At 41.3% G+C, this 23224-nt stretch overlaps 1 protein-coding gene and 4 non-coding genes across 5 annotated transcripts; 3 read left to right on the plus strand and 2 right to left on the minus strand.

Moving 5' to 3' along the window:
- Window positions 1–8816: 8816 nt before the first annotated feature.
- Window positions 8817–8889, plus strand: trnam-cau (transfer RNA methionine (anticodon CAU)). The gene has a single exon. It is a non-coding gene; the product is annotated as a tRNA-Met (tRNA).
- Window positions 8890–12103: 3214 nt separating this feature from the next.
- Window positions 12104–12191, plus strand: trnay-gua (transfer RNA tyrosine (anticodon GUA)). The gene is given in 2 exon segments: window positions 12104–12140; window positions 12156–12191. It is a non-coding gene; the product is annotated as a tRNA-Tyr (tRNA).
- A 2127-nt stretch (window positions 12192–14318) lies between these two features.
- trnal-aag (transfer RNA leucine (anticodon AAG)) lies at window positions 14319–14400 on the plus strand. Its single transcript has one exon. It is a non-coding gene; the product is annotated as a tRNA-Leu (tRNA).
- A 792-nt stretch (window positions 14401–15192) lies between these two features.
- trnap-ugg (transfer RNA proline (anticodon UGG)) lies at window positions 15193–15264 on the minus strand. The gene has a single exon. It is a non-coding gene; the product is annotated as a tRNA-Pro (tRNA).
- A 795-nt stretch (window positions 15265–16059) lies between these two features.
- LOC115053067 (NACHT, LRR and PYD domains-containing protein 1b allele 5-like) lies at window positions 16060–22906 on the minus strand. The gene is made up of 9 exons (XM_029517634.1): window positions 22851–22906; window positions 21241–21281; window positions 20409–20485; window positions 19862–19917; window positions 19507–19721; window positions 18728–18999; window positions 18359–18475; window positions 18019–18160; window positions 16060–17821 (listed from the first exon to the last, which is right to left on the minus strand). The coding sequence occupies exons 3-9, from the start codon at window positions 20439–20441 to the stop codon at window positions 17505–17507; spliced, it is 1152 nt and encodes a 383-aa protein (XP_029373494.1). The 5' UTR covers window positions 20442–20485; window positions 21241–21281; window positions 22851–22906; the 3' UTR covers window positions 16060–17504.
- Between the last annotated feature and the right edge of the window lie 318 nt (window positions 22907–23224).

Below are 23224 nucleotides of genomic sequence, written 5' to 3' on the forward strand. Positions count from 1 at the left end.
AGGAAGTCGACACTCATCCAGACCGTCAAAGATGAACACGACCTGGAAGTGATCAAAGCTGCACATTCCTGCTTCTTTGGTTTCAGTGAAGAAGAGATGAACAAGTTCCACCAAGCTGAACTTCTTCTCTTTCAGCACATTCAGCTCTCTGAAGGTGAAGGGGAATGTGAACTCTATGTCCTGGTTGGCTTTGTCTTCAGCCCAGTCCAGAGTGAACTTCTGTGTTAAGACGGTTTTCCCAATGCCAGCCACTCCCTTTGTCATCACTGTTCTGATTGGTTGGTCTCTTCCAGGTGGAGGTTTAAAGATGTCTTCTTGTCTGATGCTTGTTTCTGCTCTGTCCTGTTTCCTGGATGCTGTTTCAATCTGTCTGACCTCATGTTCCTCATTGACCTCTCCAGTTCCTCCCTCTGTGATGTAGAGCTCTGTGTAGATCTGATTCAGAAGGGTTGGGTTTCCTGCTTTAGAGATCCCCTCAAACACACACTGGTGCTTCTTTTTCAGAGCATATTTGGGTTTATGTCGACAAATTGGCGCAATAAACTCTGAAGGGGCAAAATAAAAAAATACAAAGAATAAATTACAAGATTGATGTTTAATTTTTTTAAGTAATGAGAATATGATCATATTTTTCTCCGTCTCCTCAGACTTTAGTAAATATGTAATTGATCCATCATATTAAATCCTCTTACTGCTCTGCAGACAGTCAGCCAGCTCCTCCTGCTTCATCCTCCTCAGGAAGTTCACTGTGATCTTCAGAAATACCTTTCTGCTCCTCCTCTGCTCTTCATCCACCTCATCATCCTCATTCTTCATGAATTGTGGGTAATCTGGACTTAGACTCCTTTTGATTTTCTTCAGCTCGTTCTTCACAAAACAGACGATGTTCTCCTCCAGCAGCTGGAACACAATAACATCCTGTGTAAAGTTCACTCTCAGTATAAACTGATGGATCAAAGCATCAGATCATCAGTCAGCAGAGTTCAACTTTAGCTGCTGCTGTATCATCTGCTGCCACGTCTCTTTCCAGAGCTACACAGAAAGATTCAGACCTGCTGACTTCACTAAACTAACTTCACTGGTGTAACTTACTAAGTTTGACTTTAGATTCTGACAACACAGAGATCCTGATCATCACATGAAGACCAAACTGATACAGCCCTTCAACACATCAACTTAGGAAGTGAAAATTCAGGGTATTAACTGTGACTGTGGCTGAAGATGGATCAGACCACCTGAACTAGTTCACTGATGAATTATTCCATCTTTAAACCCTGTAGAGACAGAGTCCATGGAGGTCCAGGACTGAATCTGATTAACTTTGGTCTTTGTTATTAAGTCACAGCTCAAATTATCTGGAAAACAACTAAATAAACTTTTCTTTAAGATTCACTGTAGATGAAGAAGGAGTAAAAATGTTTTGTAAAAGTCTCCAACAGACCATATTCATACAGAACATATCTGTTGAGGCTGATGGATTATTGCTCTGTGGTGAACTACAACTCCCAGTCCTCTCCCACTCTCTCCCACCCCAAACCTGTTCAATCCCAATTCAACTCCTGTCTGTCACAGAGTAAAGCTCTACTGTGCAGCTTCAAACTCAAGTCTTTGTTGGTGTCTGTTGTAGTCACTGGATGAACATTTACACACCATAAATATGGAGTCCAGGTCTGTGTGATGATGTTTGTCAGACTGAACTCTGAGGAGAAAAGACACAAACACACAGTTTGTTCCAGGAGTTTTCTATGAACACCAGAGAAACTGATAGACAAGCTTTGATACCTTTAATGAGTCAAACAACAACAAATGATCAGCTTTTACCTTTTTTCTTTGATAAAGTCATCCACAGACTGATCACTCTTCATGGACACACTTCTGGATACAGCAGACTGTTGTCTTCCCTTAAATGCAATAGGTTGAATCATAGACTGATCACTCTTCATGGACACACTTCTGGATACAGCAGACTGTTGTCCTCCCTTAAATGCAATAGGTTGAATCATAGACTGATCACTCTTCATGGACACACAGCTTGATACAGCAGACTGTTGTCCTCCCTTAAATGCAATAGGTTGAGTCATAGACCGATCACTCTTCATGGACACACTTCTGGATACAGCAGACTGTTGTCCTCCCTTAAATGCAATAGGTTGAATCATAGACCGATCACTCTTCATGGACACACAGCTTGATACAGCAGACTGTTGTCCTCCCTTAAATGCAATAGGTTGAATCATAGACTGATCACTCTTCATGGACACACAGCTGGATACAGCAGACTGTTGTCCTCCCTTAAATGCAATAGGTTGAATCATAGACTGATCACTCTTCATGGACACACTTCTGGATACAGCAGACTGTTGTCCTCCCTTAAATGCAATAGGTTGAATCATAGACTGATCACTCTTCATGGACACACTTCTGGATACAGCAGACTGTTGTCCTCCCTTAAATGCAATAGGTTGAATCATAGACTGATCACTCTTCATGGACACACTTCTGGATACAGCAGACTGTTGTCCTCCCTTAAATGCAATAGGTTGAATCATAGACTGATCACTCTTCATGGACACACAGCTGGATACAGCAGACTGTTGTCCTCCCTTAAATGCAATAGGTTGAATCATAGACTGATCACTCTTCATGGACACACTTCTGGATACAGCAGACTGTTGTCCTCCCTTAAAGTTCGTAGGATGACCCATAGACCAATCCCTCTTCATGGACACATAGCTCAGTTCAGGAGAATCTGGTCTTGACTTCTGGTTACTAGTGGAAACCAAGTTGGCATTAAAATAATCAACAACCAATAAACTGAGCAGAAAAAGATCAGTTTTGAAGGAATTTGATTTTCATTTTTATAGCCTAAATGATCCAGAACATTTTATTGTAGGGTGATTTTAAATTAACTTTATCATTAACTTTTCATTAACTCACATGAAGCGTTTTGTGGCCCAATTTGAAAAGGGAAAGACAAATTATTATTAATCATCATTATCAGCCTGGGGATCTAGTTCAGTTGTAGAGCTGCATGCTTTTCATGCAGAGACCCCATGTTCAAACCCCAGATAAATGGGGAGGGTTGGGGCAGGAAAGACATCAGGTGTAAAAATTGTGGTCAAATTCATCACGCAAGTGACAGAGCTGACATGCTGTGGTGACCCCAAACAGGGAAAAGCCAGAAGAGAGAGAGGGGGAAAAAAAAAAAAAACCCAAAAAGGTATGATTATCATTATTACTCACAATATCTTCAAATGTTGGTTGAGCTCCCTGTAAAAACATCGGCAGTTCACTGTGTGCATGGTTATTGGACTTCCTCAGAAACAGACCCCAACGTGTCAGGATGGGAGATCGCACCTCTTCCACGCTCATCCTGAACACTGGAACACCACAGGGGTGTGTCCTCAGCCCTCTCCTATTCTCACTCTTCACCCACGACTGCTCCCCCATCCACCCCACAAACACCATTGTTAAGTTCGCGGACGACACCACCATTGTAGGACTGATTAAGAATAACAATGAGTCAGCCTACAGGGAGGAGGTCAAACACTTGACGGACTGGTGTTCCAATAACAACCTGGTCCTCAACACAGCCAAAACCAAGGAAATCATTTTGGATTTCAGGAAATCCAAAAAGACGGTGCCCCCCACCCTCTCCATTAAAGGAGAGGAGGTTGAGAGGGTGGAGAGCTTCAAGTTCCTTGGAGTACATATATCGGCCGACCTCACCTGGGCCGTCCACACTTCGTACCAGGCGAGGAAAGCCCACCAGCGTCTTTACTTCCTCAGGAAGCTAAAGCAGGCTCACCTCCCCCGCCCCCTGCTGGTTAACTTTTACAGGGCATCCATCGAGTCCATCCTGACCTACTGCTGTACAGTGTGGTCCACCAGCTGCACAGCCAAGGACAGGAAGGACCTGCAGCGGGTGGCGAGGACGGCGGAGACAATTATTGGGACCACACTTCCCCCCCTCAGAGACACTTACGCTGGCCGACTGAAAAAGAAGGCCAGAAACATCAGCACAGATCCCTTACACCCCGGTTATCCCCTATTCTGCCCCCTCCCCCATGGAAAGAGATACCGCTCTCTCAAAGCCAGAACTACAAGACTCATTAACAGCTTCTTCCCCCAGGCCGTCAAAGCCATCACCCCACCCCCACCCCCACCCAAAGACTGACAATGGCCACACTCACTACCAAGTGCAATATCCCTTCCCCCCCAAAGACACCTACCTGCTGTAAATAATGACATTGCCATAATGTAAACTCTTTTGCACTACAGTATACACTGTTTCCCGTATTTATCATACCCATTCCCATATTTATCATAACCATTCCCGTATTTATCATACCTTGGAAATACTTATTTTATATTTTATATTTTATATTTTATATTGTTTTTATTGAGATATCGCGCTTTTGTGTTTTTCTTGTTTTTCTTTCTCGCTGCCATGTGGAGCTGCTAAGCATATTTTCACAGTTAATGTTGGTGACAATGTGAACAGTGACAATAAAGGATTCTAATTCTAATTCTAATTCTAATTCTAATTCTAATTCTAATTCTAAAAACAAGGACAAATAAAAAAGCAGCAGAAAAAGTTCAGGAGTAAAAAATGTAATTGACAGTGAGAGTGAATAATGATGGAGCAGTGATCTGAGTGCTGAGCTCTGACAGATGGACAGTTAGAGATCCTCATCTCACCTCTGAGCTTTGGTCTGACTCTCATGTTCCCCACACAGAGTGGTTTTAGAGGGAGGGGCTCCCTCCTCTCTGTCCTCACACTGATTCATAGCTGAGCCTCCACCTTCACACAAACACAACAAAAAGCTTAATTACAAAAGGATTGAACTCACAGGACACAATCATCATCATCATCTAATATGTCAATTCAGCCTTTACCTGACTGAAAACAACACAGACAGAAAATTGAGAAAGGACACTCAAGATTAATGCTCATCCCAACATTCAATGCTTTATATTTGCATTATATGTAAAACTTTAAATTGAATCGGATAAATATTTGTCTTGTAACATTTCAAGGCGAAAAATTTTCATGAAATACATTTGAGGACCAAATTATTACAAACCATCAGTTACAAATAAAGCAGTCTGACCTGTCAGGAAACCCCAGACCAGAGGATGTGGTTCTCTCATCTGATGTTCAGGATGCATCTTAAACATTTGTTTCCTTTGACAAATTAAATACTGTGCCTCCACAACTTCATACACAAATCAGTCTGATCTGTCAGTGATCTGCAAGTTTCAGAGAAATGTATCTCAGATCTGATGGTGCTTCTTCTGTCTGTCCACTAGATGGTGGTATCTGTCTGTGGGATGGGGTGAGGGATGCGGCAATTTAATTCATGTTACTTGATTGATTAAAGAACTTCTGACAATTGAAAGGTTTCTGTTTTGCATCAAATGATTCCAAACATTAAAAACTAGGAGTGCTGCTTTAAACCTTCAATGGCTTCACTGTATCTGGAAATACTCAGTGTAGCATTAACAGTGAGTTCAGTTCACTCAGCTCGGCTCATCCAAGGTATCAGACCAGTTCTGACATTTTGTTTGTTTGTTCCGTCATTGTGCAACAGAAACACCAGCACACCAGTTGGACCACAAGAAAATAAAGTTAACCTTCACCATGAAAGTTAAGTTGATAAAAATTTTGTTTCATTTTAGATTAATTTGGAATGACCATTTAAAAATCTAATCTAATAAAATAATAATAATAAATAATCTAAAAAAAGAAAAAAATATTTTTTTATATATATATAAATAAATAAAAAATCTGGTGCTTTGAATTCTTGACTTTACTCAGTGACTTACTTTATATTAGAATAAGAAAAAAAGTGAAGAAACTGTTCTCTCAGTGCAGATAAAATAGAGACAGATAAGGGTATTAAAAATAATAATCAGGGGTCATCTTCACATTACTTCCTGAAGAGTACAATATTTCCTATGCAAGTACAGTAATTCGACTATTTTATTTATTTAACTCCTGCTCCGGGTCCAAGCAGCAAAAGTCTGCTCACCACTGAGCTTTGACCCAGCTTGGCTATCAGGTGAAATATTCCCCCTGCTTGTACAAGACTGATATTGGTAAGTAGTTAAACATACATTACAAAAATAAAATATTAATTATCAAATAAGATAGATAAATTGTATTATATACTGTTGCCCCCCAGCATCACAGTTTGACATTGGTTTAACTTTTCAGACTTAATACAGTATGATCAGTAATCATGGTCAAAAGATATGTACAGACAGATCTGATTCTCATCTCTCAGACAGCTTCAGGGAAGACGTGGTATTATCAGTGATCATGAATGATGTTGATCTAAGGACATAGACAACACCTCAATTATTATCTGAGCTGTCAGACCAGTTCTGTCACTAAACTGTCAAAAAGTAACACACCCTGTGGTGTTAAACTATGAGGACAAATACGGACCAAAAAAAAAAAAAAACCCTTTGTCAACTCACACTGGAGGATCAGCGCTCTGTTGATTCTATTAATGCCATTAATACAACCGTTCTTAAAAATATCGTTCAAACTATTAATAATATTTGTACACATCTGAAAGCAGCCAATCAGCATCCAGAAAAGTTCTCCTGTCCAGTCAAACAGTGAAACACCACAATGTGATCACAGTGATCCTGTTCACACATTTACAGATTCTCACCTGCTGAACTCACTTCAGGGAGACTTTCTGACACTTTCCAGCTTCATGTGAAGAGAAGAAGCTGCTTGTTCTCCCTCATCAGTCCTGGTGTCTGTTTGAGCTGAGGAAAAGTTACACCCTCATAACTTCAGAGTCCAAAGTATAAAACATTAAAACCGCTCCAACCTGTTTTTGGTTTGTTGTTGTACTGCTGCTGTTAGTCAGCGAGGTGGAGATGGAGAAACAGATCCGGTAAAACCGAGTCCGACAGAAATAGTCCGGTAGGGATACAAAAGTCCAACAAAAAGAGGAAACACAGACTGAGCTCGACTTTCTGAAAAACTAACAAAGTAACAAGAGAGAGAGATAACAAAAGGCGAGACTAAACAAACAGGGAACCAAGAGAGAGGCTGACTGAGAGACACCGGAGAACCTGAACGGAGGCAGAGAAAAGACACGATAATAATAAGAAATAAAACATGAACAAAAACAGTGAACGAGAGCAGCAGGAACAACAAGAACAGACAGGATACTTCGGCACTGAAGAAAAGTCCGAGGAGGGAATCTATGTGGGCTGATTGGCGGGAAATGCAGGACAGGTGTGCCTCATTAGGAGAGAGGACACGCCCACTGGGACAGAACACAGGGGGGAGGGGCCGGGGGACACGTGACTTTAGCAACAAGGAAGCAGCTGACATACACAACCTTTATCATTCAGCCTGTTTCAGTCCACAGCTGTACTCTGCTGTTTTTGTTGGTTTACCTCTTCCACAAAACTTCAGGCTGCTCCAAAGGGAGACATGAAGACTGTGCAGAGAGACTGCTGTGTCCTTTTAATGGGACTTCAGTAGAGGAAGTTAGATGATCCAGTCAGACGCAAATTTATCAAACACAAATCACGCAAGTACAAGCTCGTAGCTCATTTGTAAAAAAAAAAAATTGCCTTTTAAACATTCAGTGCCCCCATTCTAAAGCATTAAACTCAAAGTCAGATCATTCTTGATAAAGAAATGAAGAAAGGAATACTTCAAAATACAAACTTTTTTTATGTTTTCACATTGTAAAAAAAAATCATGAAAATGTATAAAACGGTGAAATGAACATATTGAAGTTAATTGAGCTTTATCAGTCAGACTGTATCATAATGATTCTGAACTTTCCACTTGCTTGTTAAGGATAATTATATTGATAATGGTTTTTTATTTTTCCATTATTTGATAAATTTTTGCAGCACACAGTAAAAACGAATGTTAAACATTAATATATAATATATATATTCATATATAAAATATGGTCTTTCATATTCCAAGGTACTGTGTGAACAGAAGAAAGCAAAGATTCAGATCATAAACAGTGTTCTACATTGCTCTGTGTGAGATTTGCATTTGCAGACCTTTATCTGCATTGGTTGTGAAATCATTTAGCGTTTCACTGTCTGTTACCGGCTCAAGCCCACAGCACTGTACTCAGCTGGTTTTGTTGGATAGTATCTGGTTTGGTTTCACCTCTTCCACAAAACATGGAGACTGTGCAGTTAACTGATTGGTCAGAGAGATCGTTGTGTCTTTTTAATGGAACTTCTGTAGAGGAAGTTAGATGAGGATACAGTCAGATGTTAATCTATCAAACGCAAATCACCCAAGTACAAGCTTGCTGTTCATTTGTAAAAAAAAAAGTTTCCTTTTAAACATCCAGTGTCTGCATTTTAAAGCATTAATCTCAAAGTCAGGTCACCCTTCGAGAAAGGAATACTTCAAAATACAAAATGTTTTCGGGGGGGGGGTTATGTTTTCACTTTGTAAAAAAATAGTCAAGTCTCCTTTTTAACAGTGCAGCAAACAGCCAGCAAATCAATTAACAGCTAATACAGTCTGATTGAAACTGTAATTGTAGCTGTACAGAGAGATGTGTCAATGAAGAATGGGGAATCAAAAAGAGAAAAGATTGTCATTTTTAACATGGATGTGTGTTAATCATCATGTGTTGATTCAAACAGCCTCTGAAAAAAGGGAGAGTGGCTAAAATAGGATTTATTCCAGAGCTTTGCACTTCTGTGCTGTGCATCATGTACCGGCCTGCCCGGTGTGTGGCTGGTTCAGCCCGTGTTGTGCGGGGTGCTCCTGACAGGTCTGGGCTCGTTTGGTCGTTCAGGCCTCGTTGGCGCAGTAGGCAGCGCGTCAGTCTCATAATCTGAAGGTCGTGAGTTCGAGCCTCACACGGGGCACAGCTTTAGTTAATAATGAGGAGTTAGTAGAACCTCAGTTCCTTCAACACTCTCTGGTTTACATGACTTCTATGACATAGACAAGTATAAAGAATCACATAGCAGGTGTTATCTCACTTTTCCAGTTTAAAGACACAACACCAGCTTCTCTGTCAGAGTTGTGAAGTTCTATCTCCTCAGTATCTACAGATCAGTTCATTTCTCTCCACCTCAGAGGACCGGAAGTCGGCTCGTCCGCCTATCAGCTGTGTGACCGTGAATCAGCAGGAGACTATTTTCTACTTTTGTACTGAGACTTCACAAAACAGTGATTTTTACATAGGAATTGCTTTGCGTAGTGGTCCACACAGAGGAAGTCAGAGAGCATCCTAAAATACACGGACCGTGTGTGCAGTTTGGGACACATTCATAAAACAGGGCAGAACCAGCAGATGGAGCTGTTTGGATGTTTCTATCATATGATGATGAAATCTAAAGGCTCTCTGATCATCACATTGAGAAGTTCATCTGGTTTGTGATATTTCTTCATATGATAGTGAGGTAAAATGTGTTCAGTGGGATGTGTGTGTATCCAGCAGGACTGACAGAGATGATTCAAACCTGATCACAGTGATCAGTATGGATATACAGTATGTTTGCTGTCAGTGGAGGAAACTCTCAGACAGGAATAATAGTCATGTTTGGGATGTTCCTGGATTTGAGTTGAATGAGTGTAAATTCTCTCTGATTTTAACACACGTTCACACATCCACCTCCATTCAGACATGGAGTTTACATATTGTTTGGAATTCTAATGTGAATGTCACAGACAGCATTTTTTGTCAACACTTGTTCTTATTATTAATGTTAAGACCCAGAAAGCAGCATATTTGATTGATTGTTGTACCAACCTGAAGATGATCAGTGTTTATAGCTCATAACCTGATCACAGATCAATAATCAGCCATTGGAAGACGCTCTGAAACTTTCTTCTGCAGTCAGAACTCATCCACCTTCAGACTGGACATCTTCTGACTGTAGAACTGGAGCTTTTTATACATCTCACTGCAGCACAATAAAGTCCTCTGTGAGTATTGTGTGTCCCACAGTGGACATGACATCTGCGCAGCAATACTTCCACCTGCTGGAGATTTATTGTTACTACAGCTGTAAAATAAATCTATCAGAACATGAACTCAGTCTGTAGAATCCAGAAGATTAATGACACACTTTGTCCTGCTGTTGTGGCATCAAATCCAACTTTAGGTTTTCTATATTTTAAACTCATGAGCACTGTTGGGGATCAAACAGAAAAGGACAGAGGTCTGAAAGAAGATTTTTTTTTCTTTTAATTAAAAGAAACAATGTCACAAAAAGAACAATTTACATCGTTAGGAAATATAACTCTAAAAAACTGACAAATATAGGCCCTATTTAAGAAAGGTCAACTAAGCATAAGGAGACTGAAGCTTAAACATAAATGAACAGAACATACCTGACTCACAAACGGCACACTGGAGTTTTTAACCAATGGACTAATACTTCTTTAAACTCTAGGGACAAGAGTGTTTCATTTAACTTGACATAAGTCAGTGAAAAAAACTATCAATCAAACTAAACAGAAGTTGAAAAACTGCTCCCTGCTCTTCCTCCACCAATGCTCTGCTCCACTTCTTGGGGGCCTTCCTCTCCATATTTAGCTTCCTGCCAGCAACTCAGGACTGAAGGAAATATTTTAGACATCAAATGAAAAATAACATGAAACCAAGTTTCCCGGTCGGGGAGCTACAGAGGATGTTGGATAATCTCTGTAATCTGCACAACATTAAAATATGACAGTGTTACAGTTGGCTTTGTTTAAAGACAGCATGTATCCGTACTCACCTGTCCACTGAGCTCCTGTTACACAGTGTGTGTCCTGGAAGGTCCAGAATTATGAGATAACATTTATAGAACTGGTCTACAGACTAGGAGGAGGATGAAACCGTTCTATCTATTCAGCTACAGTCGGTCTGTTACAGTAGATACACACCCACAACAACACTAACACACATTGTTTAACACATTCTAAGAACAAGTCATGGACAGTGGTTGGCCTGTCCATGACCCTGGTTACTGTTATATTTATATTATAGTTATGTTATAGTTATATTCGGTTTACGCCAAGTTTGTGGGTTCAAGCCCCATACTGGCCACATGCAACCTCTCGAAACTTGATTTCTTCTCTCTCTCCTCTCTGTCTGTATGAAACCCCATAGACTTCAACACACTCTGACTTCATTTTCCAACCAGTGGAGCCGCCCCCTGGTGGTTATTAGATAGACTGCAGGTGGAAGAGAGAGAAAGTGGATGTGGTGGTTAAAAATTACACAAAACTCCAGAGGACACTGCAAACTGAACGTACTGAGCAGAGTGGTGCAGCGGAAGCGTGCTGGGCCCATAACTCAGAGGAGGATGGATCGAAACCATCCTCTGCTATTTATACACACTACATGAGATTTTCATCAGCACTGATTAACAGGAAAACATTGAGAACTCTGTCATATCTATAATATTGATCATTGTAACCTACAGCTGATGAAAACCCAGAAGTACTTTTTTTCTACAACATCTGACAACAAGGAGCTGCTGGGAGACATGAAGACAGTGCAGTTAAGTGACTGGTCAGAGAGAGTGCTGTGTCCTTTTAATGAAACTTATATGAATTTAACTCAACAACCTTAAACTTTATCAATGAGACACTGAACCCAGGATCTCCTGTTTACTAGACAGGCGCTTTGACCAACTAAACCACAGCACCACTCTGATGTACAGGGATGTATTTTGGATCTGAAAATACCCCCAACATACGTGGCTGACCATCATGAGTCTGAACAAGGTTTCTTTAGCATATAATAAACTGTCACATTAATGTCCTGAATGTGCTGTGTGTAAATAATGAGGTTCATCAAAACAAAGTCAGAACCAGAGCTCAGGCTGTTGGTACACAAACAAAGAAAGGCATACTTGTGATTATAGATTATAAAAGATTACAAAAGAAGATTAAAGAAGATTAAAGATTATATCAGGATCTGACCTTTTCCTGTTCCATCAGTAACCATCAAAGGAGATGCTGATTCTGTGATGTCACAAAGGTTCTAATGACATCAAAGAGATCAAAGACTCCTCCCACTTTTTAGTCATGACCTCCACCATAGAGTGCACACTGTTAATGAAGCTCAAAACACAAACGTAGTCTTCGACAGCTCAGTTGGTAGAGCGGAGGACTGTAGAGGCTTACAGCTGGAATCCTTAGGTCGCTGGTTCAAATCCGGCTCGAAGGAGGCTGTTTTTTTTCATCGGCCTCATCCAGCACAGTGATGAGTCTGACTACAGACAGGAGGTGACCACAGTTGCATCACTTTTCATGTAGAGCAGCTGTGTTTTATGTTGCAGGCAGCACTGAGTTTCTAACATTTGGATGTTGTTAAGAGGATCATTACCATCAGCTGAGAATCAAACATGTGCAGCACGCAGGAATTCTACCACTGAAGTTCAACGAGCATCAAAGGCTTTTGACCATTTCTGTGAATAATGTGGAGAAAAAACTAACCTTCCTCTGGTGTTCGGGTCGGGATTTTTTGGATTTTCTGCTCACAGGTGATGTTACCAACCTGTGATCTTGATGATCTACATGATCCTTGCCAAATACTATTTGCTGACTGGCGATATATCAAAAGCAGCAGCTCTTCAGACTCACTCACAACAAAGTGGTTTTTGCTGTGTTGAGCAGATGGAAATTTGGTGATTGACCGCTTTTCACAGGAGACAAACTTTGGTAAGAGTCACAATGGCCAGGCACTGATGTTGGCAAAGTAACACTAAGGGCTTGTCCAGGATTTGAACCCGAGCAGAGCACACCACGTTTGTCTTTGGAGCTTCATTCACAGTGTGCATTCTACTGTGGAGTTCATGGGAAAAAATGGGAGGAGTCTTTGATCTCTCCACCACAGAGTGCACACTGTCAATGAAGCTCCAAAGACAAATGTGGTCCTGCCAGATACCTTTGAGTTCTGCAGACAGAAGCAACAACAAAACTGGAACTAATTTTCACTGCACTGACCGACTGCGCCACAGATGTTGCCCCTTACTTTAGTGTTCCTGGTCTGTTTTAACTGCTCTTAAATGAACAATAAAATTTTTATTTTAAACTCTTCAGCTGTTAAAACTGTCTCAGAGTGGTTAACATGAGTAACTGCAGTGAAAATAAAACTGGGCACTGAAAATGTCTTGTGGATGGTATCTGGTTTGGTTTCACCTCCACAAAACTTCAGTCTGTTCCAATGAGAGACAAGAAGACTGTGCAGTTAAGTGACTCCTCCCACTTTTTTGTCATGACCTCCACAGTAGAGTGCACTCTGTTAATGAAGCTCAAAAGACAGTCATGGTCCTGCCAGATACCTTTGTATCTGCCAGTTTGTTTCTTGTCGATGAAAGCCAACCCGCTAATTCAGCCATTTTTCATCTCCCTGTGAACAAAAGTTACAGTGACAGACGGTCACTGGTTCAAATCCGGCTCGAAGGAGATCAGTTTTTTTTCATCGGCCTCATCCAGCACGGTGATGAGTCTGCCTACAGACAGGAGGTGGACAGACCGGTCGTCTGGTGTGGTCCGAACCACCTGCAGCTGGACCTGGAGATGACAGAGGTTATTTTAATCAAATTATTCCCCAGCCGTGATTATAATGCATATACTGATCTTTATTTGCACGTGCACAGTGTGATTATATATATTTTTATCTTGGCAGCTGCTAGTTTGTTTACACGACTTTGGTAGCTGTGAAAGTATCTCCAGGAGTAAAATGATTAAATCACGACTTTGTTTTAATTGTCAATCTCTGTATTATATCAGAGGCCCTTTATGGTGCATATACTTATCTTTATTTGCATTTCTATTTGTATACACACACGCACACAAACACATACACCACCTTTTCCAGCCCTCATGGTTCTTGGGGAATCCATACATGCTGTAACCCTTCTCGGACTGATTGGAGCATCCAAACGCTGCACAGCCAACCATGGTATGATACTGATCTACAAAATGTTAGTTTTCCCTGCATGGTGTGGCAGCTTTAGCAGCTTTAGCTAACCAGATAGCTTCTGAGCTCCTGCAACAGCTAAAACACAGTTCACTTGTTGCTGTATCTCCAACAAAGTAAAGTCTCTCACATGCTAAGCGAGCACTCTACCATTTGGGCTGATTCCCCTGTACTGGCATGCAAGCTAAGCTTTGTGAAAAGGCTCTTTTAACGACCTCTGAGTTCACCATCAACAGGTTTCAAAGATATTTAGAAATCATTCACGATGTCCTTAAAGGCAGATATTTAGGATAATTCTAGCAGGAATAGCAGGCTGCAACAGGAAAAGTTCCAGTCACGGAAAATGGCTTCTATAACTTTTGTTCACAGGGTAGTGTGGCCGAGCGGTCCAAGGCGCTGGATTAAGGCTCCAGTCTCTTCGGAGGCGTGGGTTCGAATCCCACCACTGCCAGTTTGTTTCTTGTCAATAAAAACTAATCAGCTAATTCGGGCATTTTTCATCGACACACAATACTCACAGAGGACTTTATTGTGCTGCAGTGAGATGTATAAAAAGCTCCAGTTCTACAGTCAGAAGATGTCCAGTCTGAAGGTGGATGAGTTCCGACTCATCCCCAATCAAATATGTTGCTTTCTGGGTCTTAACATTAATTATAAGAACAAGTCTCACAGGTGTCATTATTTCAGTGAAGATGTATGTATGGATGTATTCCCCCTGAATCCTGCGATTCACAGCTTCCACCAAATGGAGCCAAATAAGACACAAAACTTATTGTGATGTGAGTCTGAAGAGCTGCTGCCTTTGATACATCACCTGATGATGTCACCTGATGATGTCACAGTACTCACAGAATGAAACTCTTCCTTTGAAGCTGCTTTGAAGATTTTCCAAAATCACATGTGATTCAGATGTAAACACAAAGTCTGCCACACTTCAGAACAGCTGAGAAGATTATTGATCATTCATTGGTTGATTATTAATGATCAGCTCAGAACCAAACAGTGTATCTGTTTCCATGAACTCCACCATAGAGTGCACACTATTAATGAAGCTCCAAAGGCAATCCTGGTACTGCCATCACTTCCTGTATTACAGCTTTTGCTTGCAGTCTCTGGACTGGAGAAACAGCAGTTTAGTGTTGGTTGCTGTGTTGAGCAGATGGTGATTGCTCTTTTTTAACAGAAGACAAACTTTGGTAAGAGTCATGATGGTCAGGCAATGAAATTAGCAACATAACACTAAGAGCTCATCCGGGATTTGAACCCGGGACCTCTCGCACCCAAAGCGAGAATCATACCCCTAGACCAACGAGCTTGTCTGGCTAACGTAACTGGCCAGTTATATTCAGTTAACGGCAAGTTCGTGGGTTCAAGCCCCATACTGGAAACATGCAACCTCTCAAAACTTGATTTCTTCCTCTCTGTCTGTATGAAACCCCATAGACTTCAATACAGACTTCATTTTCCAACCAGTGAAGCCGCCCCTGGTGGTTATTAGACAGACTGCTGGTGGAATTCTCAGTAATTTTTAACCAGCACATCCACTTTGAGAGAAGGTGGATGTGGTGGTTAAAAATTACACAAAACTCATTACACAACTCAATTACACAAAACTTCATGTAATGGTGGTATTACAGTCAGCATAGCTGCCTTCCAAGCTGTTGACCTGGTTTTGATTCCCGGCAACTGCAGCGAATATTGAGAAATGCTTTTTTTTCCCTTTTTTTCGTTGTGGCCGAGTGGTTAAGGCGATGGACTAGAAATCCATTGGGACTCTAAGAGGAGGAGAGCACTCACTGGTGCTCAGTTATCATTATCAAGGCCGGTGATAGGGACACACCTTTAGTTCCACTTCCAGGTCATGGAAGCAATATCCATGACCTGGAACACATGGCACCAGGATCCACTGTGGGAAGAAGGCCAGCGGGCAGAGGCAGTGTTCTGCTGGGAGACCTTTGGGTCAAAAAAAAAAAAAATGTATCGCCCAACGTGGGGCTCAAACCCACAACCCTGTGATTAAGAGCTTCGTGCTCTATTGATTGAGCTGGATGGACTTACAGAAACACCAGGAATGCCCAGAAGTCACAAACTATTATGTTTATTTCCCTGAAGAGTTCAGTTATCAAATGCAAGTTGCAAGACTGTGTCGCTGAGAAACTAAATTTCATACAAGACCTTGTCAAAAGAGGACTTTGAATTTTTTATGTGAGATGGATTTAACCTTGAGTCTGGAGCCAAAACCACTCAGTCATCCTGACACACAGTCTTGATTGATTGCGTGCCTCACTAGCCAATGGTCAAACATGATCAGCCAGTCCTGTAGCATTCACCAAAACAAAGGCATACCTGCCAACGTATTCAGTAAGATAGATTTATTTAGGCCCAGTCATGCTGTCTTCTGCAACTTTTACACTTTGTACACCTTTGTCAACATGAAACAATTGCTAACTCAAAGTTCCAGGATATCTATCAACTGCAGACTGATATGAAGGAATCTCAAGTCTTGTGATATTTTCTTGGATGTATAATATGCCACATTTTATATCTGGCCTAAATCCCAGGAGTAGGATTAGAAAGCAGTTGTCTTTTTGGAGTGATGCAGTCCCCAGAGGAAGGAGTTCACCTTGGGTCTGGAGCCTTCTACCACACCTCCACAATAGAAGTCCCTTCAAAACAGGAAGCAGCCTTCCTACAGCACAAACCTCAAAGTGTCACTGTGAGATTGTGTTGAATGTATTTAATTCTTCGATAATTCTTACCCATGCCTTGTGAAAGACTGCAACCTAGAAACGAGATACTGAGCCTGTGACTGGCTCTGTGGTTTCTGTGTACAGTCAGTGAAATTAAACATTGTAGTGTTAGCTCAGTCATTTCCTGCAGCTGGCTGATGAATCTCCAGATATTCCTTTTTTTGGTGTGGAATGTAAAAAGTCAATGAACCTCCTCCACTGTGAATTCTTCTTCTTCGTCTGTATGGCTGGATGCAGCTCAGAGCCCACCTGCTGTTTCAGGCCTCACTTCTTCCACTTGCGTCTCATTCTCATCCACATCCTGGTTCTTAGCCTCTGTCTCTTCAGCGTCCTGGTTGTTGGCAGCCTCAGGATCAGATGGTGAATACCATCGTTCTCCTCGCTGATCAGCCACTATTACTCCACTCCAAAACAAACGACTCCTGCTTCTGCTCAATAACAACAGTGAACTTGAGCGGAAAATGTCCATAATTAAAAAAAGACCCTGCACAGCTACCAAAATCCAGGATTGAACTAGGGGCCTCTAGATCTTCAGTGTAAGTGAGCTACTTCAGCTGTTAAAATACCACCAATCAGAAGAAAGGAACCAACTGTCTGAGTCCACCAATCAGAAGAAAGGAACCAACTGTCTGAGCCCACCAATCAAAAGAAAGGAACAAACTGTCTGCCTGTTTCATTGGTTGATGAGCAGCAGCTGTGTGGAACTGTCACTGCAGACAAAGAGCCTCTGGAGCACACCTGATTTTAGAAGGATCTGAAAGAGTTCTGAGGTCTTAGTGAACAGATTGGTGCATTTTTGTGGTCTTCATCTTAATGAGAGCTCTCTGGAAAGCCATTCATCCAGGTGACAGAGGGCATCAATCAGAAATGAGCTGGCTTCTCTTCCCTTTCTTCTCACTGAGTCGATCACGTCTTTGGCTTTTTCCGCTCTGGATTTTGTTCTGGCTGACTCCATTTCTGCATCACCGATAACACCACGCTGAAGCAGTTTATCCAGAAGCTGGTTGAGAACAGTGTCAGACACTCTCTGAATGAATTCTGCCCGAACAGCACACAGCCTCTCTTCTGCTTGGAGGTTGTCGTCAGCTGGGAGGCTGCTTTGACCAGTTTCCCTTTTTGGACCTAACGGGTAACCAGATGAAAGACTGTTTAATAATCACCAATAACAACCAGCACTTTAAAGCACTGATATGTCAGATTTCAGATGATTTCAGTGTAATTTTTTATTTTAACACAGACAGGATTGTTGGGATCTTTGCAACAGCAATATTTGGGTCACTTCTTCATATATTTTATATAGAGGAAGATGAAACCTTTACTTGGCAGAGGAATGCTGCGTTTCCACACTTCTGTTCCTTCTTCATGTTTGACCATCAAAGTCAGTGTCTGTGTGTTTGGAGTCAGGAAGACCTCAAATGTTGGAAAGAAATTTGGCCCATAATTTAAGTAAAACTCAGCAAACTGCAAAAGAGAAGACAAAACAGAGGAACAAAATGTTTATCTACTAAATCCACTAGTTGTTCTACAGGAGTGATTCCATAGCAAGTGACTAGATGAAGCTAACTAGTTAGCATGCTTACATCAACACAACAGATACTTAATAAAAATGAGAGCAAAACATGAATTATTTATTATTAAGCGTATGGAGGTTTGACTCACCTCAGGCTGTATTTTAAAGTCCTCCAGATCAGAGAGGACACTGTACCTTTGGTCAACTATCAGTTTACAATCAGAAGAGATCTTGATGTAAACAGCATCATCTTGTTGCGCAGCAACCTTCAGCAACAGGACATTGTAATGTTAGTGCCGAAAGACTAAAGTTCATTTTGAAAAACACACACAAAGATCCTGATCTAAAGCTACATTCTGTACAGTTTGATCAAATTTGACTCATTAAGCTGCTGTTTACGACAGCTGCAGAACTAGCAGGCAGAAGTTAACAGAAGACATTTAAAGGTTCACAGTTCAGATGTTGAGCATTAGAATGTTTGAAGTTTGATTATTAAAGTGAATGACACAAAGCTTTACCTCAGACAAAGGGAGGTTGCTTGGCATGAGAAACACATCCAGTATTTGAATGTCTCTGGCCGGAGGTCGGAGGAACAGCAGAAGTTGGCCACAAATAGGTTTCTTGTTGTTCAATAACCTCTGTAGCATCTCTCCCAACCAGACGAGGCCAAAGGCAGAGAGATGAGAGACTTTGACAATCACATGACTGTGTGTGATCTCCAGAGGTTTGAGGAAGCTCATTCCATCATCAGTGATGTGGACGACAGACAGCAGACCTTCAGAGGGCAGAGCTGGGAAACAGAGACACAGTCTGTAAAATGATAGTGATGGTCTTATTCTATATCCAGGACAGGAATGTCAGGAAATTCAGTCAGCTGTCAGTGTTTGTCTCTGTGATGTTCAGACTTTGTTACCCAACGTCCAAACTAGTCTTGATGAACCATCTGATTGATATCACAAATCGGAAAACATCAGCTTGCTATAGAAATATCTCCTCCTTTGATCTACATGTTAGAAAACTGTTTATTTTCCAGCATCTTATTTAAAAAAAAAAAAAAAAAACCTTTCATTGCTTTATTATTTATTAAATTCTTCTGATTGCCTTAATAAGGTCTGTTACTGTCAGTGGACTGTGACTGTAACATTGTGAGGCTGAGATTAAAGTCCAAAATAAAACTAACTAACTAATAAAACAAAGTCTGAATGGGAAGTGTGTCATCACAGCAGGGCTGTTAGAACAGATAACAGGACTGTTGGCTTTTAATCATCACTCTAAAAAGCACTAATCTTTATCTCACCATCTTCTGCCTCACAGTGTGGGAGGTGGAGCTCACAGACAGCGTCCTCAGGACAGTGGATATTGAACAGCGGCCCAGCAGCCATCTTGCCAGCTGATTGGAGGAGGCTTTCATCCCACTGGACAGTGCTGTAGAGGAGCTCCGCCTCCTGATCAACAACAAACACCAGTCCAGTTAAAGAACACTGGAACATACCTGGACCAGGACATCTGAACCTGCAGGACACAGAAGGTAGAATGAGCCGACACACAAACACCATATAACTGTCTAAGAGGAGCACACTGAGCATGAAGGGGAAGAGGAGGAACCATCCATGAGACCACCAACACTGCAGAGATGGCATCAGCTGAATTACCTGTATGACACTTTGGTAGATTCAGTTTTCAGTTCAGGTGTGAAGATCTGTGGAGACTGTGGTCCAGAAAGAAACGTCATCAGTTTGACTGGAAATAACCAACACACAGGTCAATCTGAACTGAAGCACAGAAGCAGCAGCCATGTTGGAAATCAGACGGTAGAACTGATCAGACAGAAATCTAACTGTTCATCTGAAAGCCAGACTGCTGATCAATCAGCTGATTGATCGTGACGTAAAAAAAGGTGTTTGTCCAGATTTTAAAGAGCTCCAGATGACGGATTAAGGGAACAAACTGGACTGAAACTTTACGTGTCTCCATCTTCAGTCTTATTTTGATCTAACTCAGAAACTCCTCATCTACCACTCAAAATGAAAAATTTAAACAATAGTTTCAGTTTTTGTCCTTTTCTCTTTCTCTGCCCAAAGAGATTAAATCATTGCCAGTTGAAGGAAATATTGGTTTAATATTTGTTCTCCATTTCCTGCCGTGTGCCGAAGCTCCAAATCAGTCTGAAGCATCAGGAAAAAATGTTTGACCTCTCACCTTGTCCAGCTTTGTGTCCTCTGACATATCCATCTTTGTCTCAGCTGTTATTGGACTCTGTTTGACATCAGAGTCACCTGATGGGAGGAGAAGACACAGCAGATGGCAGAAATCAGTTTTTGCTCACATCCTCAGATCTGATGACGGAGGAAACTGTAGAGTCCTGCAGCAGCAGCTCAAAACCTCCTGTCATCCCTTTTCTCTCAGATGATCCTGGTTTTCTATTGGCTGTGTACCAATCTGAGGGGGCGGGTCCAAAAATCTGCTGAGTGGGCTCAGTCTGTAGCTGTCTATTCAGTGAAAGTCACCTGTTGTATTTATAGACTGACTGACAAAAAGCTGCTGTGCTGTAGAAAGTGAAATTAAAATCAATCTGGGATTAGCTCTGTGTGGTTTAACAGATAAGATAACTCCATAGAACTAAATGATCCAGAAATATCCTGCATACAATAATCACCATGTTTACTGAAAGGAACCATGTTCATCTGTTATATCTTACATGAAATTAAAAACCTCCACACATTAAAATAAATCTGATGAATATGGTTCTGTAACTTTTACCTGAAATTAGCCTGAAACTTTAATGTATAAAATGATCAAGCAACATGTAGTATAATATTATTAAAATATTGAAAGAAGTACAAACAAGCTCACAGTATTTAACTTAAATATGATCATGTGATCAGGCCCAGGTGGCCATGTGGCCCAAACATGTTCAAACTTTAAGGATCCAGGTTCCCCAAAAGTCTGTTGTTGAAACGTAATGAATAAAGATCTTGATGAAGAGAGCACAGTCAGTTTGGTGAACAGGACTCAGAGGTTCTATACTCACAGGTTTTCTCTGTAGAAGCTTTAATCACTCTTCCGTTGAACCTGCAGAGACAAAAACAACCACTACAGTGAGACAGTGAGTGGAACATACTGAGGTTCTGTCAGAGTTAGTTTATTAAAAACACACAGTGATGATCCAACATCAGTCTCAGCAGATAAATATCAACTAATCCTATATAAATTAATCTGATTAGTCTGAATATTATTAACCTCCTGGCTTCCACATATGAGGCCATTATACTTCCACTTAGTGCTGGCAGAAAAGTAGAATACATTTTATAATACGTTAGAGTCATACGACCAACAACACACCCGAAAGAGAAATTAAAAATGCATTCCATGCAAGAGTTATTGTCTTAGGAGGTTAAGTAATGTTGTCTTTTTTCTTAGAATAGATAGGCGCCCTGTGGTTCACTTTAATATTACTAATTATTATTAACATTCTGGTAACCAATAATTGAGAACCAATCCATGCTGAGCAGGAATCATCATGGAAAGCAGCTCTGCAGCAGGCTGGGTTTAAAGGTTCTGTAGTGTCGGGGTTATCATTCTTGCCTCACACACTAAACTTCCTTGGTTCGAAATGGGGCAGGAACACCTGTTGTTTGGCAGCAGTGGCTCAGTGTGTTGGGGCTTGTTTCATTCCCCAGCCCGGACAACAAAATGTGGAGTGTGGAATGGTGGTCCGGGGGATGGACTCTTCTTCAATTTTCAAGACCGGGCTTAAAACTTTCCTGTATGACAGAGCTTATAGTTAAAAACAAAGTCCATCTACTGTTTAGCTATGCTGCTATAGGCCTCGACTACTGGGGGAAGGACTGAGCAACTTTCTCTCTCTCTGTCTCTCTACCCCCCTCTCCATACCCTTCGCATGTGCCGACATACTTCATCAGTTTGATGAGGACCCTGTCCTCATCCTGCAGGTGGTGAATCATCGCTACCTCACGTTCCTGCAACGCCTGCTGCTCCCATATTTCTATGAACTTCATACAGCATCATATGTTCCTGCCTACACCTTTGTTGAATATCCTCTCTCTCTCCCTGAATCCACAGTGGAGATAAAGAGCTGAGTCATGAAGGTTCATCACTTTACTGATGATTTACTGAAGGTCCATTTAAACTGAGAGACTCAGACAGACAGACGGACGGATGGACAGACAGACAGGCAGACAGACAGACAGACAGACAGACAGGATTCTGGTCTGCAGAAAGACCACATGGTGACAGTGTGATGAAAGAAGATCAGTGATGTGCAGCTTTCAGTCAGACTGATCTCAGAGCTGTGACAGATGAACCTGATCAGAGAACAAACAGTCTCAGCTCAGATCTGACAGTTTGATGGACGAGGACCAGAATCTGAACATCTCTGAGTTCTTCAGATGGAATCTGCTTCATTTGATGGTCACATGATCACAACAGTCCTCTGACTGATCTGATTGGCTGACTGTTTTCTCTCTGTCTTTCTGTCTAATTGTGAAATCTGTTTCTGTTCTCCTCTAACAGCTTCACTCAGGAGTTTGAAGGTTCACAGGAAACACTGAGCCTTTGCTCTGATACTGGATTTAAACAATATTACTGAAAGGAACATGAACTGTGTCCAACTGTACTGACCTCAGAGTCTCCAGTCTGAAGTCTGGACTCTTCACAAGATCAGAAAGATCCTTCAGGTCTGAATCTTTCATGTTGTTCAGACTCAGGTCCAGTTCTCTGAGATGGGAGGAGTTGGACTTCAGAGCTGAGACCAGAGAAGAACAGCTGATCTTTGACAACCTGCAGCTCTTCAACCTGAGTAAAGAATAAAAGATGTGACTTTAGGAGACGAAGTACCTGCTTCAAAGCGTTCAATGTTTCATCTCTTGTTCAAAGGTGAAGACTTAGAAAGTAGATTTTCAGCAAATGATCGAAACAGCTGAACCAACATGAAGCAGCTTCACAACAGTCAAATACACTCAAATACAGGCAGGGACATACAGCTCTAATTAATA

Source organism: Echeneis naucrates, chromosome 2 (genome assembly GCF_900963305.1).
Source record: "Echeneis naucrates chromosome 2, fEcheNa1.1, whole genome shotgun sequence".
Taxonomy (NCBI): Eukaryota; Metazoa; Chordata; class Actinopteri; order Carangiformes; family Echeneidae; genus Echeneis; species Echeneis naucrates.

Excerpts from the sequence above, each read along its gene's own strand:
- LOC115053067 (XM_029517634.1), bottom strand. The coding sequence starts at position 20,441 with ATGGATATGTCAGAGGACACAAAGCTGGACAAG. Across the intron at positions 19,000-19,506 it reads ACACTGTGAGGCAGAAGATG|CTCTGCCCTCTGAAGGTCTG; the intron begins GTGAGATAAAGA and ends TCTGTTTCCCAG. Across the intron at positions 17,822-18,018 it reads ACGCAGCATTCCTCTGCCAA|GTCCAAAAAGGGAAACTGGT; the intron begins GTAAAGGTTTCA and ends GTTACCCGTTAG.